This window comes from Mytilus galloprovincialis, chromosome 3, assembly GCF_965363235.1.
Source record: "Mytilus galloprovincialis chromosome 3, xbMytGall1.hap1.1, whole genome shotgun sequence".
Lineage (NCBI taxonomy): Eukaryota > Metazoa > Mollusca > Bivalvia > Mytilida > Mytilidae > Mytilus > Mytilus galloprovincialis.
The window spans coordinates 92776869-92790230 of NC_134840.1; the positions used below are offsets into that span (position 1 = coordinate 92776869).

Here is a 13362-nt window from a genome sequence, read left to right on the forward strand (position 1 = left end):
GTTTTTGGTCAAGGTAGTTTTTGATAAAGTAGAAGTCCAATCAACTTGAAACTTAGTATACATGTTCCCTTTGATAAGATCATTCTAATTTTAATGCCAAATTAGAGAATTTATTCCAATTTCACAGTCCTTTAAACATAGAAAATGATAGTGTGAGTGGGGCATCCGTGTACTGTGGACACATTCTTGTTGGAGTTGAGGTCACAACAGTTTATGAATTAGGGGCCAAAAAGGGGCCCAAATAAGCATTATTTTTGTTTTTTGCACCATAACTTTAGTATAAGTAAATAGAAATCTATGAAATTTAAACACAAGGTTTGTGACCATAAAAGGAAGGTTGGGTTTGATTTTGGGAGTTTTGGTCCTAACAGTTTAGGAATAAGGGGCCCAAAGGGTCCAAAATTGAACTTTGTGTGATTTCATCAAATATTGAATAATTGGGGTTCTTTGATATGCCGAATCTAACTATGTATGTTGATTCTTAATTTTTGGTCTGGTTTTCAAATTGGTCTACATTAAGGTCCAAAGGGTCCAAAATTAAACTTAGTTTGATTTTAACAAAAATTGAATCCTTGGGGTTCTTTGATATGCTGAATTTAAAAATGTACTTAGATTTTTAATTATTGGCCTAGTTTTCAAGTTGGTCCAAATGGGGGTCCAAAATTAAACTTTGTTTGATTTCATCAAAAATTGAATAAATGGGTTCTTTGATATGCCAAATCTAACTGTGTATGTAGATTCTTAATTTTTGGTCCAGTTTTCAAATTGGTCTACATTAAGGTCCAAAGGGTCCAAAATTAAACTAAGTTTGATTTTAACAAAAATTAAATTCTTGGGCTTATTTGATATGCTTTATCTAAATATGTACTTTGATTATTGATTATGGGCCCAGTTTTCAAGTTGGTCCAAATCTGGATTCCATATCAAGTATTGTGCAATAGCAAGAAATTTTCAATTGCACAGTATTGCACAATAGCAAGAAATATCTAATTTCACAATATTGTGCAATAGCAATTAATTTTCAATTGGAGTTATCTTTCTTTGTATAGAATAGTAGTTGATAATATATGTTGGAAATTTGCCAGACATGACTATGATGTCACTTTCTATTTTTATTTGCCAATAACTTTATGTAAATAACTTCATTGGAAATTTGCCAATATAAAATGTTGCTGATGAAGCTTTTTTTCCTTATCTTATCTAAAATGTTTTTAGATAATGTATGTTGGACATTTGCCAGACATGACTATGATGTCATTTTCTATTTTTATTTGCCAATAACTTTATGTAAATAACTTCATTGGAAATTTGCCAATATAAAATGTTGCTGATGAAGTTTTTTTTATTGTTTTATACAATAAACAATGTATATTCACTTTTACTACCAACCAATCTTTACCATTCAGTGACAACAAGCACTTTATTTTACATTTTAATATTTTATGATGTATTTAAAAGAGTAGTTATTGTTGCAAACTCCATTAGAAATTTGAATTGATATCAGTTTTGGAAAAAGGGAAACAGGGATGTGAAAAAAAGGGGGGGGGGTTAAATTTTTCTCATTTCAGATTTCATAAATAAAAAGAAAATTTCGTCAAACATTTTTTTGAGAGGATTAATATTCAACAGCATAGTGAATTGCTCAAAGGCAAAAAAAAACTTTTAAGTTCATTAGACCACATTCATTCTGTGTCAGAAACCTATGCTGTGTCAACTATTTAATTTTAGATTTAAAAAGTTTGAAGAAGAAATCTTTAATTGATTTGTAAAATCTTGACATTTGTTTTGTGTAAAAAAAACCCATGTAATGTCAAAAATTTTATCACAATCCAAATTCAGAGCTGTATCACGCTTGAATGTTTTGTCCATACTTGCCCCAACTGTTCAGGGTTCGACCTCTGCGGTCGTATAAAGCTGCGCCCTGCGGAGCACCTGGTTTTCCAGTTGTATACTAACAAAACCATGTGACATGATAACATGTTAATACACATAATTTAAAAATACCATTGAAAGTTCATTATCCTATAAAGATCAAACTGTAGCCACTCATTCCTCTTGATAAGATAGAAAGAAAAAAGTAATCTTATCTTTTGAACTCTCTTAGGCCTACACTTCATATCAGATTATTATGAAGTTTTCATCAGCATTATGTCAGACACTATTGAAAATCAAAAGCAAATTGGAAATATGCCCCTTGGAAATGTAAATTGTATGAAAAATTGCATTGTAAATGATCTCATGTCTATGATTCTGGCCAATTGATATTAAATTGTTATATGAGCCATGCCATTGAAACAAAAATAAACAACTGGAGATGTTAGAAATCTGCTAGTTTAATAGTTTGTGATTGACTGATTTTCTGTAGTGCTAGACAGTGATGAGCTTTATGGTGGCAGTTTTTCATGATGTTTACCTATAGTTCTTTGATCATACTATATAAACTTATTTTATATTGATTGATGAGCCATCAGTCAAATCTGACGATAGAAACTCATTTTTATCATGAGGACATTGGCGAAAGTACAATCTGTTGTCTAATTAGCATTTTCAATAGTCTTTTTAACATAGTGTATCTAGTTGTATCTGTGTCACTATACTTGCTTTTTGTGTTCTAGAACTGGTATACTAACTTTCCCAATAAATCATTAAAAGTATTTCCTAGCCTTTCCTAGTCCTAGACTACTAACATGTCCTTAAAACATTTTAACATAGTTTGGGGATCACTTTAGCTTTGAGGAACAATAATACAGGTATATACTATATTATGAATAAATTTATAGTTCCTATTCTGATTAATCTTTGATGGGAGAAATATTTTAGAAAAATAAATGTATTAATAGGATTTATTTTATGGTAATTATATATTTAAAAAAAACTTATATATATAAAACTCTGTTTTAATTAAATTTTTTACACAAAGGCATATCTAATTAGTGTAAACAAAGATTGTTAGTGGAAGATCTCCTTGATCCAGTAATCTAATGTATCTTTTTCCGACGTAGTCAGTAAAGTTTCGGTTTGTGCCCTTTGAACTTAAGGACGCTTAACTATGGCAACAGAATACGCATGCTCAAAAATCCTTTCTGTGATTGGACAAAGTGCTGTCATGGTGGGTGATTTGGTTGTGTTTGAAAAAACGTCTTGTTAATTATATCGTGATGGAAAGCAAGTGAAAAACTATAAATATTTGAACTAGATCTTACAAAGATTTATATTTTATTAAAATAATTGTTTCTCCAATAGCTCTTTGCATCTGTGACAGCTGTTTATTCGGGACAATTATATAATTTTTAATGTAAACTTTGTTGTATGAACGTACATGACTTTTAGAACGCACCTACGCATGTGAGATTTCCGCGGGGTTTTGGTGAATGTAAACAGAAAGATACGAGGACCAAGAATACTGAACACAAACAGAGAAAACGTTATTTAAATGGTATCTTTGTGCTTCTGAAGGTTATTGAAATGATAGTTTTAAACATATACTCAAATTTAAATACGTTGGATATCTTTTTTAAAGATAGTTCTTGTTTAAGAATTTCTTTATACAAAGTGTTCCTTCTATTTTATTTTCAATCATAAGTTTTAAGTTCTAAATAGCCAATCATGGAATATACCAAATCTACATTTGGGGAAATTTCCAAAGAAAAAGTCTCCTTACTTGGAATGGATGGAACTTAACATAGTGATGGTGTATTTCAAAGTTTGGTGTACATTTGTTGTCCTTGTATATTTGAGGTGATATATGTTGTTTTTTAGACAGTTTAAAACAGTTTTGTATTTTACAGGTATAGATGAGACAGAAGAATACAATAATAAAGTACTGTTACAGCAGGATGATGAGAATGATCAGGTAATATAAAGGGAGGAGTGTAGTATATTCAGAACCCCTCCCCCCAAAAATCATGGCTGAAGATTTAACGATTATAACCAGTCTCTTTTTTTCTAGAGAGATTTTATCGGAGTGTTTTAAAGAGAAAGATATTAATAAAAGGTACATGAGCAACACAACAGTACCAAACAAAAATGAATTAAGGCGAAGTGTATGTAATTGCACGCCTCTAGCGGAATACGGGATTAAAAACGTTCGTCGCTAGTTACGCAAGTTATCTCCCTTACTCCAAGAAAGGACACACGAAAGAGAAACTACTTTCTGCAGTCTATAATGAATCCAACAAGCACGCCTGTGCTGTCTTAAACCTCATAGAAATTATCTAAATAACTCCAATTAGAAATCACAGCATTCTATACGTTGTTCTGTGTGCAGCCCGACTTAAAAACACTGTTTTTTTTTTTGTTTTTTTTAGACGCGTAGGAGAAGGCATTTCGTGTTTATGATATCAACAGAAAGAAAAAACGCCTCACAACAAAATTATAAACAAATAAACAAATAAACATGTAACAATTTTTCTTCTATTGATATCAAATTAATTAAAATGAAACCTGACCCAACAATATTGTTTTAAAAAGCCGTAGTCTTGAACGAAAAACACAGTACTCAACGTAAAGTTTTATAATAGGTTACAAATAATTAATGAAAGACGTGTGAATTTAATTGTTTAATTAAAAAGACGTTGAAATGTTCGTATTTTGTGCAATTGAAAATTTAAGGACATGATTTATATTCATATAAGAAATCAGACGATACCAAGAGAATGATTTGACCACTAGTGCAAAACTTACCAGTCGGAAGAACAAAGACGGAAAACAAACAAAAAATAAACAAATTATGCCCCAAAAATTACTCAGTAACTTAAAATTTGTCTCACTCTAACATTTATCTTAAAATAAGTAAAAATTATGTCATTCAACTCCCAGTTTTCAACTTTTTCTACATGTGCAGAAAATAAACAGGTGTCTTCTATTCCGTCCGCAATTTATGGGAAAACTAAATCTAAATTTAGAACCATATTGAAATTGAAAGTACACATGTAAGATAAAATATAACATGTCATTTCTTCTTTCACAAATTCCAATTTCGAAGAGATATATAGCGAAATCTGTTTTATTTTATTGTGCCTGTGTGCATCATTCAAAATAAGAGAATGTAATTTTGTAGTATCAAGTCTCAATTCAAGATTATGAATGAATAGAATATATAATAACGGGGGGGGGGGGGGTGTAGGACCTTTATCGGAACTCCGAGATCGGATGTTTTTAAGCTCAGGATTTCGGGATTGACCCTTTCGGGATCCGGGAATTCTATTTCCGAATTTCGGGTAGTCGGAATTTAATTTTTTTTTAATTCGGGACCTCGCCGGATTTCGTGTTTTTAAGCCAGGGATTTCGGGATCTGGATCCCTCCTTCCCTCCTCCCTCTATTATGGTTAAAGAAAAGAGGTCAGGAAAGTTTTGTGATACTTGTAACTGCAATTTAATATTTAGTGGAATGAGAGGTGAAATGTGTTCAGACTATTACATTTCGATTCTTTTTTAAATTTAACCAAAGTTTACTGCAAGGGGTGTTTAACGACCTCGATGATTATCCATGAGGGTCTCGCACTCGGTCAGCTCTAGGTTTTCACCTAGTTCATGATCATACAAGAATTTAGAAGCCTGTGTTTTACTAGTCTTATAATATGAGACTTTGGAGTTCATATAATTTACATTCAACGTTTTTTATCGAATATTTCAAGGCTTTTTCAATCGATTGGATAAAATGAATGGATTGCCGCCCCTATTTCAAACTTAAGTCCTATAAACTGACTGGTATTCGAATTTGTTAAAAGAAAAAATTGGTATCTCTCATATTGATTCAATACCGTAATGCCGAAAAACAATCATTTGTTTCCGCGAATTCTGAACAGCTAGAAATATATTCCCAAGTTTCAATTTGAGTGACTCGAATAATTCAAGCCCTTTCCATGTCCGATTTTCTCCCACACGACTGAGAAATGTAGCATTCGTACATCAGCTGAATAATACGGCTGAATTATTCGGGTTACAATTTGTGTAAATCCCGAATGCACATAAAAGTAAAGGTTCAGCCCGACTTTCGGAAATGTACTGTTGTAGATTTCAGATTGATTTCCAGAAATAAAAATCATACAAAAATGTTTCACGCAAATATTCGTCTTCAGACGTGTAAAGTTATACAACGGTTACTAGCCGGTCTGGATTGTGATAAAAAGAAGCGCATGTAATGTATAAAATATATAATGTCGTGGCTCAGGGATGTGTTGAATTATAGAGATGCTTTATGCGGCACAAAGATAAGATTAATTTACCCAAATGTACTAAGAATTACCAAGCAACTTAAATTTATTTAACTATTGGTTTGTTATCCTGTGCCAGACAGATGGCTGATATTCTGAGAAGAGACCTTGATGAAATGAAGTTTTATGGGAACAAAGATTTTGAAAACACGTCGCAGTGTTTAGATTTTAACAAAAAATAAGGCACCAAGGTCGAAAATAGTTCTAGTTCGTAATGAAGAAAATGTCAACCGTTTCCTAGCTTGGAGATCTCCGCACGCACCCGAATATAATAGACAAATACAATACAATAGTACACAAAACGTAACATAAAGAACTAAAGACCGAGCAACACGAACTCCAACAAAACGGTATACATTTCATACAAGTATAGGACTATATGAAGCGTCGTAACTGTTGCGGCGACGTCAATAACGTTGTCGTTGTTTTTTGTTTTTTTACACTCAAGATTCAACTTTAACAGGGTATAGCTTGAAAAGTAGCACGGTTGCTAAGGACTTTCTTTGCACCAATCGATTCCTCAGACATTTTAGAATCGTCTCATAAATTTAAAAAAAAATCGATTGTCTAATATAATAGAAAATCTTGGAAATGTAACAATTCCTGCCGAATTTCACGATTTTCCCTATATATCCTTTGTAATTTTGGTGTATGATGCTGTTAACTTCAACAGCTCGTATCTCAAAAACGAAAACGGTTACCCCTTTTTTTATTTTATTTTCCGATTTATTTTTACAAGCAGAATCTACATGTAAAATTTAAAAAAAATCCATTGTGTAGTTTAATTACGTACACTTCGCCTTAAGAGGACAACTATTATACAATATATTGACTTCCAAACACCATGTCTACATTGTAGTTATACATCACCCTGTGTTTTGCAAAGATTACTTAGTTTTTAAGCACTCAACTCTCTTTTATTAAGTAGACTTTCAAATTCATTTCTATTTCCATTTCCATTTTCAATTTTATGTCAAATTCATGCATGTTTCTGTAAGCTTCCTATGTCTTTTAGAATGCTTATGTTATTATTTCACAATAAGAATTGATTGTTCAATGAAGTTATTAATGAGGTCAACCGTTTTAACTCATTCATAAAAAACAACTTGTGATTGTTTTATAAGATCAGTGAAATAACAAAAACTTATAAGGGAATATACAGTTGAAACAGCACTTGACCTTGAAATGCCCATATATATTAGACAGCAAAATCAGTACATGTACCAAATAATGATAAATTATGAAATATCAAACCATGTCACTGAAAACAGAATCTAAGTAGAGTAGCATTCTAACTCTTATAATACCACCTAATAGGACAAATAGATAGTTATCAAAAGTACCAGGATTATAGTTTAGTACGCCAGACGCGCATTTCGTCTACACAACACTCATCAGTGACTCTCATATCAATATTTATAAAGCCAAACAAGTACGAAGTTGAAGAGCATTGAGGATCCAAAATTCCAAAAAGTTGTGCCAAATAAGACCTACTTTTAACAGTCATTGAGTCAACATAACACTTTTATGAGAGAAGCAGAGACATGATTCTATGGAGCCATTTAAAATAAATTGTTTTAATACTTTGTTTATTTTTCAGCCACCTAGTTTGAACTTGGACATGTCATTGCCTGACTCTTCATCTGACCTTGACACTAATACCAATACAACCACAGAGCCAGATCTCAGTGATTTTGACCCATTAAAGCCTAGAACTTTGTCGTCTGTTGAATGTGGTAAGGGTGACCTTGACCTTTCCTGGCACAGTAGAACCTCCTCATCCTCTAGTCGAACATCAAGCGTAACATCATCTCCACGACATGGATCAAAACGAAGCCCCTCCCATCGATTTAGATCAGGAACCAATGAAAGTGTATCAACAATGGATCTTGGTGGAAAGGAGGATTATATTTATTGTGCTGCTGATCAGATATGTCTGGCACAGGAATGTGAAGCAAGTTCTAAATTTGAGCTGGCATTTTCTTATTACAAGAGTGGTGTTGGAATACTTCTGCAGGGTGTACAAAGTAAGAATTTGAATAAAAAAGTAAGACTTTTCCTGTTGGTTTTTATTCCTTAACAATCCACATTTTCTGTCCTTTTATTTTGGTCGAAATAATTACAACAACAAAAAAAACAGTTTACAAAATACAGAAAAAAAACCTTAGAATTAAGCAACAGGAAATAACAAAAATATAAATGGAAAAAACAACACTTAATCCAATACTAACATGACTTATTTCTAATTTTATTTATTTAAAATACTGTATATTCAGAAAATTTATTGCAAGGTTTTTATTAATGCAAATAATGCGACTAGGTGAGTATCGCAATGATAAAAACTTGCATTCTGATAACTGATATACTGACCTGTTTGCACATTTTTAAAGTCGCAACGATAAAACAAACATTTTTGTACATTTTTGAAAAATCGCAGTAACAAATGCACACAATAGTTTTTTAAAGTTTACAGTATGGTATCATTTTTAATTGATTGATTAATTGTCGTTAACTAATTAACAACTCAATATAACGTCTTTCATAAGTACTTCATTAAATTGAGGATTCCAAAAGCCTAATTTCCTGTTTAGTAAGAAATGCTGTCGAAAAATGATTTTATAAGGATGATATTAGTCCTTAAAAAAATTATGTTTTACCTATATGTATGTTAAGTTGGGATTTCAGATTTTAAATTTTTATACAGCTGACAAAAATAAAGCAAGAAGGGATGCTGTCCGTAGGAAAACAGCACAGTATTTAATGAAAGCAGAAGATTTGTACAATAGACATTTAGCTAATGATACAGTAGATGAAAAACGTTGGTCGGTAAGTACAGAAAACATAGATTTGAAGTAAGGGCTATTCCAGAAAAAAATGTATGGGGGGGTTGGGGGGTTGGAAGGCACATTATATTAATAATACATGGGTGATGGGTATCAGAGCAACTTTTCACACTATAATGCACTATAATTCTCAATTACAATTATCTGGGTGGCAGGTGCTGACAAAAACTGCCTTCCAACCCCCCCATACTTTTTTTCTGGAATAGCCCTAATCACAGAAAACTTAACCCTACACTATTTTCAAGTTATTTTTAAAGTTTTAAACAAAATAGAGTCGATCATTCCTTAATGAAAACAATTACTGTTTTGATAATTTCTTTTCTCATGGGAATCATTTTTTTTATATAGCAAGCCATGACCTATATATGCTTTCACAAGAGGTAACTAACGTTTCTTCAAGTACTTGATTTCCTCCGTTATGTACATAACTGTTAAAAAGATTTGTGTAATTATCAATTTTTGTCCACATGGTCAATTAGGATTAAACTGTAGTCAGAGCTGAAAAGAAATTTTTTTGGATGTTCAAAAAGAAAATTATTCTTGCAAAACAGCTGGATCTGTGTGACTTTTACTTTGAAATACATGAATACAGCCCTGGAAATTTACATTGTCAAATAAACTCATCATAGTTACCAGGATAAATATTTTTATATTTACGCCAAAGGGGCTTTTTGTCTACAAAAGACTCATCAGTGACACTCAAATAAAAGAATATTTAAAAGGCCAAATAGAGGACGCAGTTGAAGAGCATTGAGGACCAAAAATTCCTAAAAGTTTTGCCAAATGCACAGTAATATCTGAATTTACAGTATGAATAATAACACTTTCAGTATGAATAATTACACTTTCAGTATGAATAATAACACTTTCAGTATGAATAATTACACTTTCAGTATGAATAATTACACTCTCAGTATGAATAACTACACTCTCAGTATGAATAATTACACTTTCAGTATGAATAATTACTGAATAATTACTCTTTCAGTATGAATAATTACACTTTCAGTATGAATAATAACACTTTCAGTATGAATAATTACACTTTCAGTATGAATAATAACACTTTCAGTATGAATAATTACACTCTCAGTATGAATAACTACACTTTCAGTATGAATAATTACACTTTCAGTATGAATAATTACTGAATAATTACACTTTCAGTATGAATAATTACACTTTCAGTATGAATAATAACACTTTCAGTATGAATAACTACACTTTCAGTATGAATAATTACACTTTCAGTATGAATAATTACACTCTCAGTATGAATAACTACACTCTCAGTATGAATAATTACACTTTCAGTATGAATAATTACTGAATAATTACACTTTCAGTATGAATAATTACACTTTCAGTATGAATAATTACACTCTCAGTATGAATAACTACACTCTCAGTATGAATAATTACACTTTCAGTATGAATAATTACTGAATAATTACACTTTCAGTATGAATAATTACACTTTCAGTATGAATAATTACACTCTCAGTATGAATAACTACACTCTCAGTATGAATAATTACACTTTCAGTATGAATAATTACTGAATAATTACACTTTCAGTTTCAGTATGAATAATTACACTTTCAGTATGAATAATAACACTTTCAGTATGAATAATTACACTCTCAGTATGAATAACTACACTTTCAGTATGAATAATTACACTTTCAGTATGAATAATTACTGAATAATTACACTTTCAGTATGAATAATTACACTTTCAGTATGAATAATAACACTTTCAGTATGAATAACTACACTTTCAGTATGAATAATTACACTTTCAGTATGAATAATCACACTTTATTCTTGTAGACTGCAGATAATATGCTGTCTCCATCAGGTGACCTTGACCCAACATTGAACCTGATTAAAGCACCTATATCTGAAATGAAGAATTTAAAAGTTTTAGGAACTATAGACAAAGTTTTACTGGTGATGGATAAAACATCTGATGAAACTTATGTTATCAAGGTATTTTATGCATAAAAAACTTGCATGTATTTATATAAGTTTTTAAAAATCAAAATACAGCATTGGGCGAATTATGTGTTTTGTAGGAATTTTGAATGTACATGACATGCATGAGGACAGATAGTTATCTATTTAATTACTTTTGAAATGAAATCAGATGTGTTTTGGTTGTTATTTTAAAAAAGACAACTATCTGCCATAGCCTGAATTACATGGATTTAAGCTACTATTGGTACTGCATTCCATTGTGGACAAAAGCCACACAGTGTTAATATTAGCGATAAAAGGCCTGACAAAATTGAGAATTAATTACTAAAAAAACAAGGAGCCAATACTACAACTCAATAAATGCCAAAAAAAGTAAATGACCAACAGCATCCATCAGTAACAAATGAGTTGCAGACTCCTCACTTGGGATAGGCACAGACAGATTTTGTCATGGTTTAACATCTATGTAAGCTCTCAAGAGAACTACTGAAAGTGAAAGCTTGTTCAAAGCCAAATACAACTAATGAATAAATCACTTTCTTCCATACTTATATAAAATAGTTTTCTCATTTTTTCTCAGCATATAATTTCTTGATATACACATGGGTTTATATTAGTAGTCAGTGGTACCTCAAAGTACATTTTGTTTACTATGTCTTATATAAATTTCAGACAATACATAAATCCAGTGTGTGCAGTAAATTCTACAGAACAATAATGCCATTATCATGTCCGTACATGGTTCATTTACATAAATTTTACGAAACAGAAAATACTGTCTATTTAATTCTACAGTATGCGACAGGAGGAAAACTCTGGAATTACATAGGAGAGTACTTACAATACAATAAGACAAATTCCTCTATGAATGTTGACAATATTCCTTCACCTTCAACAAATGTGTATTCAGGATTCAATACGTACACAAATTCTGCAAAAGAAAAGGACCAGGTGGAAGTAGAAAATGATCAAATTAAACATGTTCTTTCGGACGATATTTTAGGCGATGGCCCAGAGTTTGACAATGAATCTAGTCCTAAGCAATTTGAAGAAAACAAACTTTCAGATAATATTAGTGACATAAGTGATATATCTGATGACAGAACAGACAATAATGGGTCAGACAAACCAGATTTGAATCGTATCGAAAGTATGTCATCAGAAGAAATTATAGATTTTAATGAAGCATCAAAAATTTCAGAACAGCAGGAAGACGTGTTTCAAGAATTATTACTAAATAGTAATCAGACAAATTTAGAAAATTTTAGCATTAATAGTATTGAGAGTAATGAAGGGAGACCTCGAGTTGATAGTATTATATCTGATAACATTAATATTGAGAGTATTCCAGAAGAAAGCGAAATATCTCCTACCCACCAATTATATAGCCATACCGAAGAAGATATAGTCCACCAGCCACCCATTAACAACTGTGATCAACCTGTTAACTGTGATAATGTTTTCAATGGACAGCAAATTAATGAGAAGGATAATTCTGATCCTGTTGTTCTACACCGTTCTGTTTCCGGAAGTTCTGGTGTAGACGAGGAAGCAGAAGCCATTGTTCAAAATGCCAAAAATTTACTTAGAACGGTTGAGCGAACATTGTCACAAACTGATACAGAGGTTAACAAGTGTATTTATCCGGACAATGTTGAAAATAAAAATCTTTCACCTGATAAAGATCAACTTAACGACAGCTGTGATACATTGACCGATCATAATGAAGTCAGTATATATGATGTAAATAGGTCATTTTCAGACACAAATAGTGATAATGAAAGTAAACCATGTGATTCAGAACCTAAAAATAGAAGTGGTACAGTGAAATCTTCATCATCTGATACTTTATCAGATAAAACAGAAAGTAAAAAAACTTCAAGGTCATCAACTCTAACTGATCAATCAAGGTCAAAGCCACAAAAACTTTCCAGGATGAATTCTAAAGAACTTAGTCGTTCAGCGTCATTTGAACATGAACTAAAATCTCCAAATTTAACAAGACAGAGAACTCTGTCTGATGTATTCAGGCAATTAGATTTAGCCATGTCAAGTCCTGAGCAGGCGAGATTACCTGAGACCTGTATTCGACAGTGGATAGCAGAAATTGTCATTGCAGTGTCAAGGTTACATGCTGAGGGGTTAATTTGCAGGTCAGTATCATGTTATACCATGTAAACATCTAAGTCATACCCCATTATGTCAAAAATTCTGAAAAATGTTCATGTAGATTACAGGAATTATTAAACTTAACTGTGCTGACTAGATTATTTTGTTTGATTAAACTTATAAACATTGCATAAATAAACTTACTGTAAAAAAGC

The 13362-nt window shown here is 31.7% G+C and overlaps 1 protein-coding gene across 2 annotated transcripts in view; it reads left to right on the plus strand.

The window, feature by feature from the left end:
• Positions 1–13362, plus strand: part of LOC143069402 (ribosomal protein S6 kinase delta-1-like) — a 42736-nt gene that overhangs the window by 9187 nt on the left and 20187 nt on the right. For both annotated transcript variants that reach the window (XM_076244019.1, XM_076244020.1), the window contains 5 exons: positions 3789–3853; positions 7816–8242; positions 8920–9041; positions 10892–11050; positions 11711–13191. In XM_076244019.1, coding sequence (XP_076100134.1) covers positions 3789–3853; positions 7816–8242; positions 8920–9041; positions 10892–11050; positions 11711–13191 — 2254 coding nt within the window. The remainder of the gene's footprint in view (positions 1–3788; positions 3854–7815; positions 8243–8919; positions 9042–10891; positions 11051–11710; positions 13192–13362) is intronic.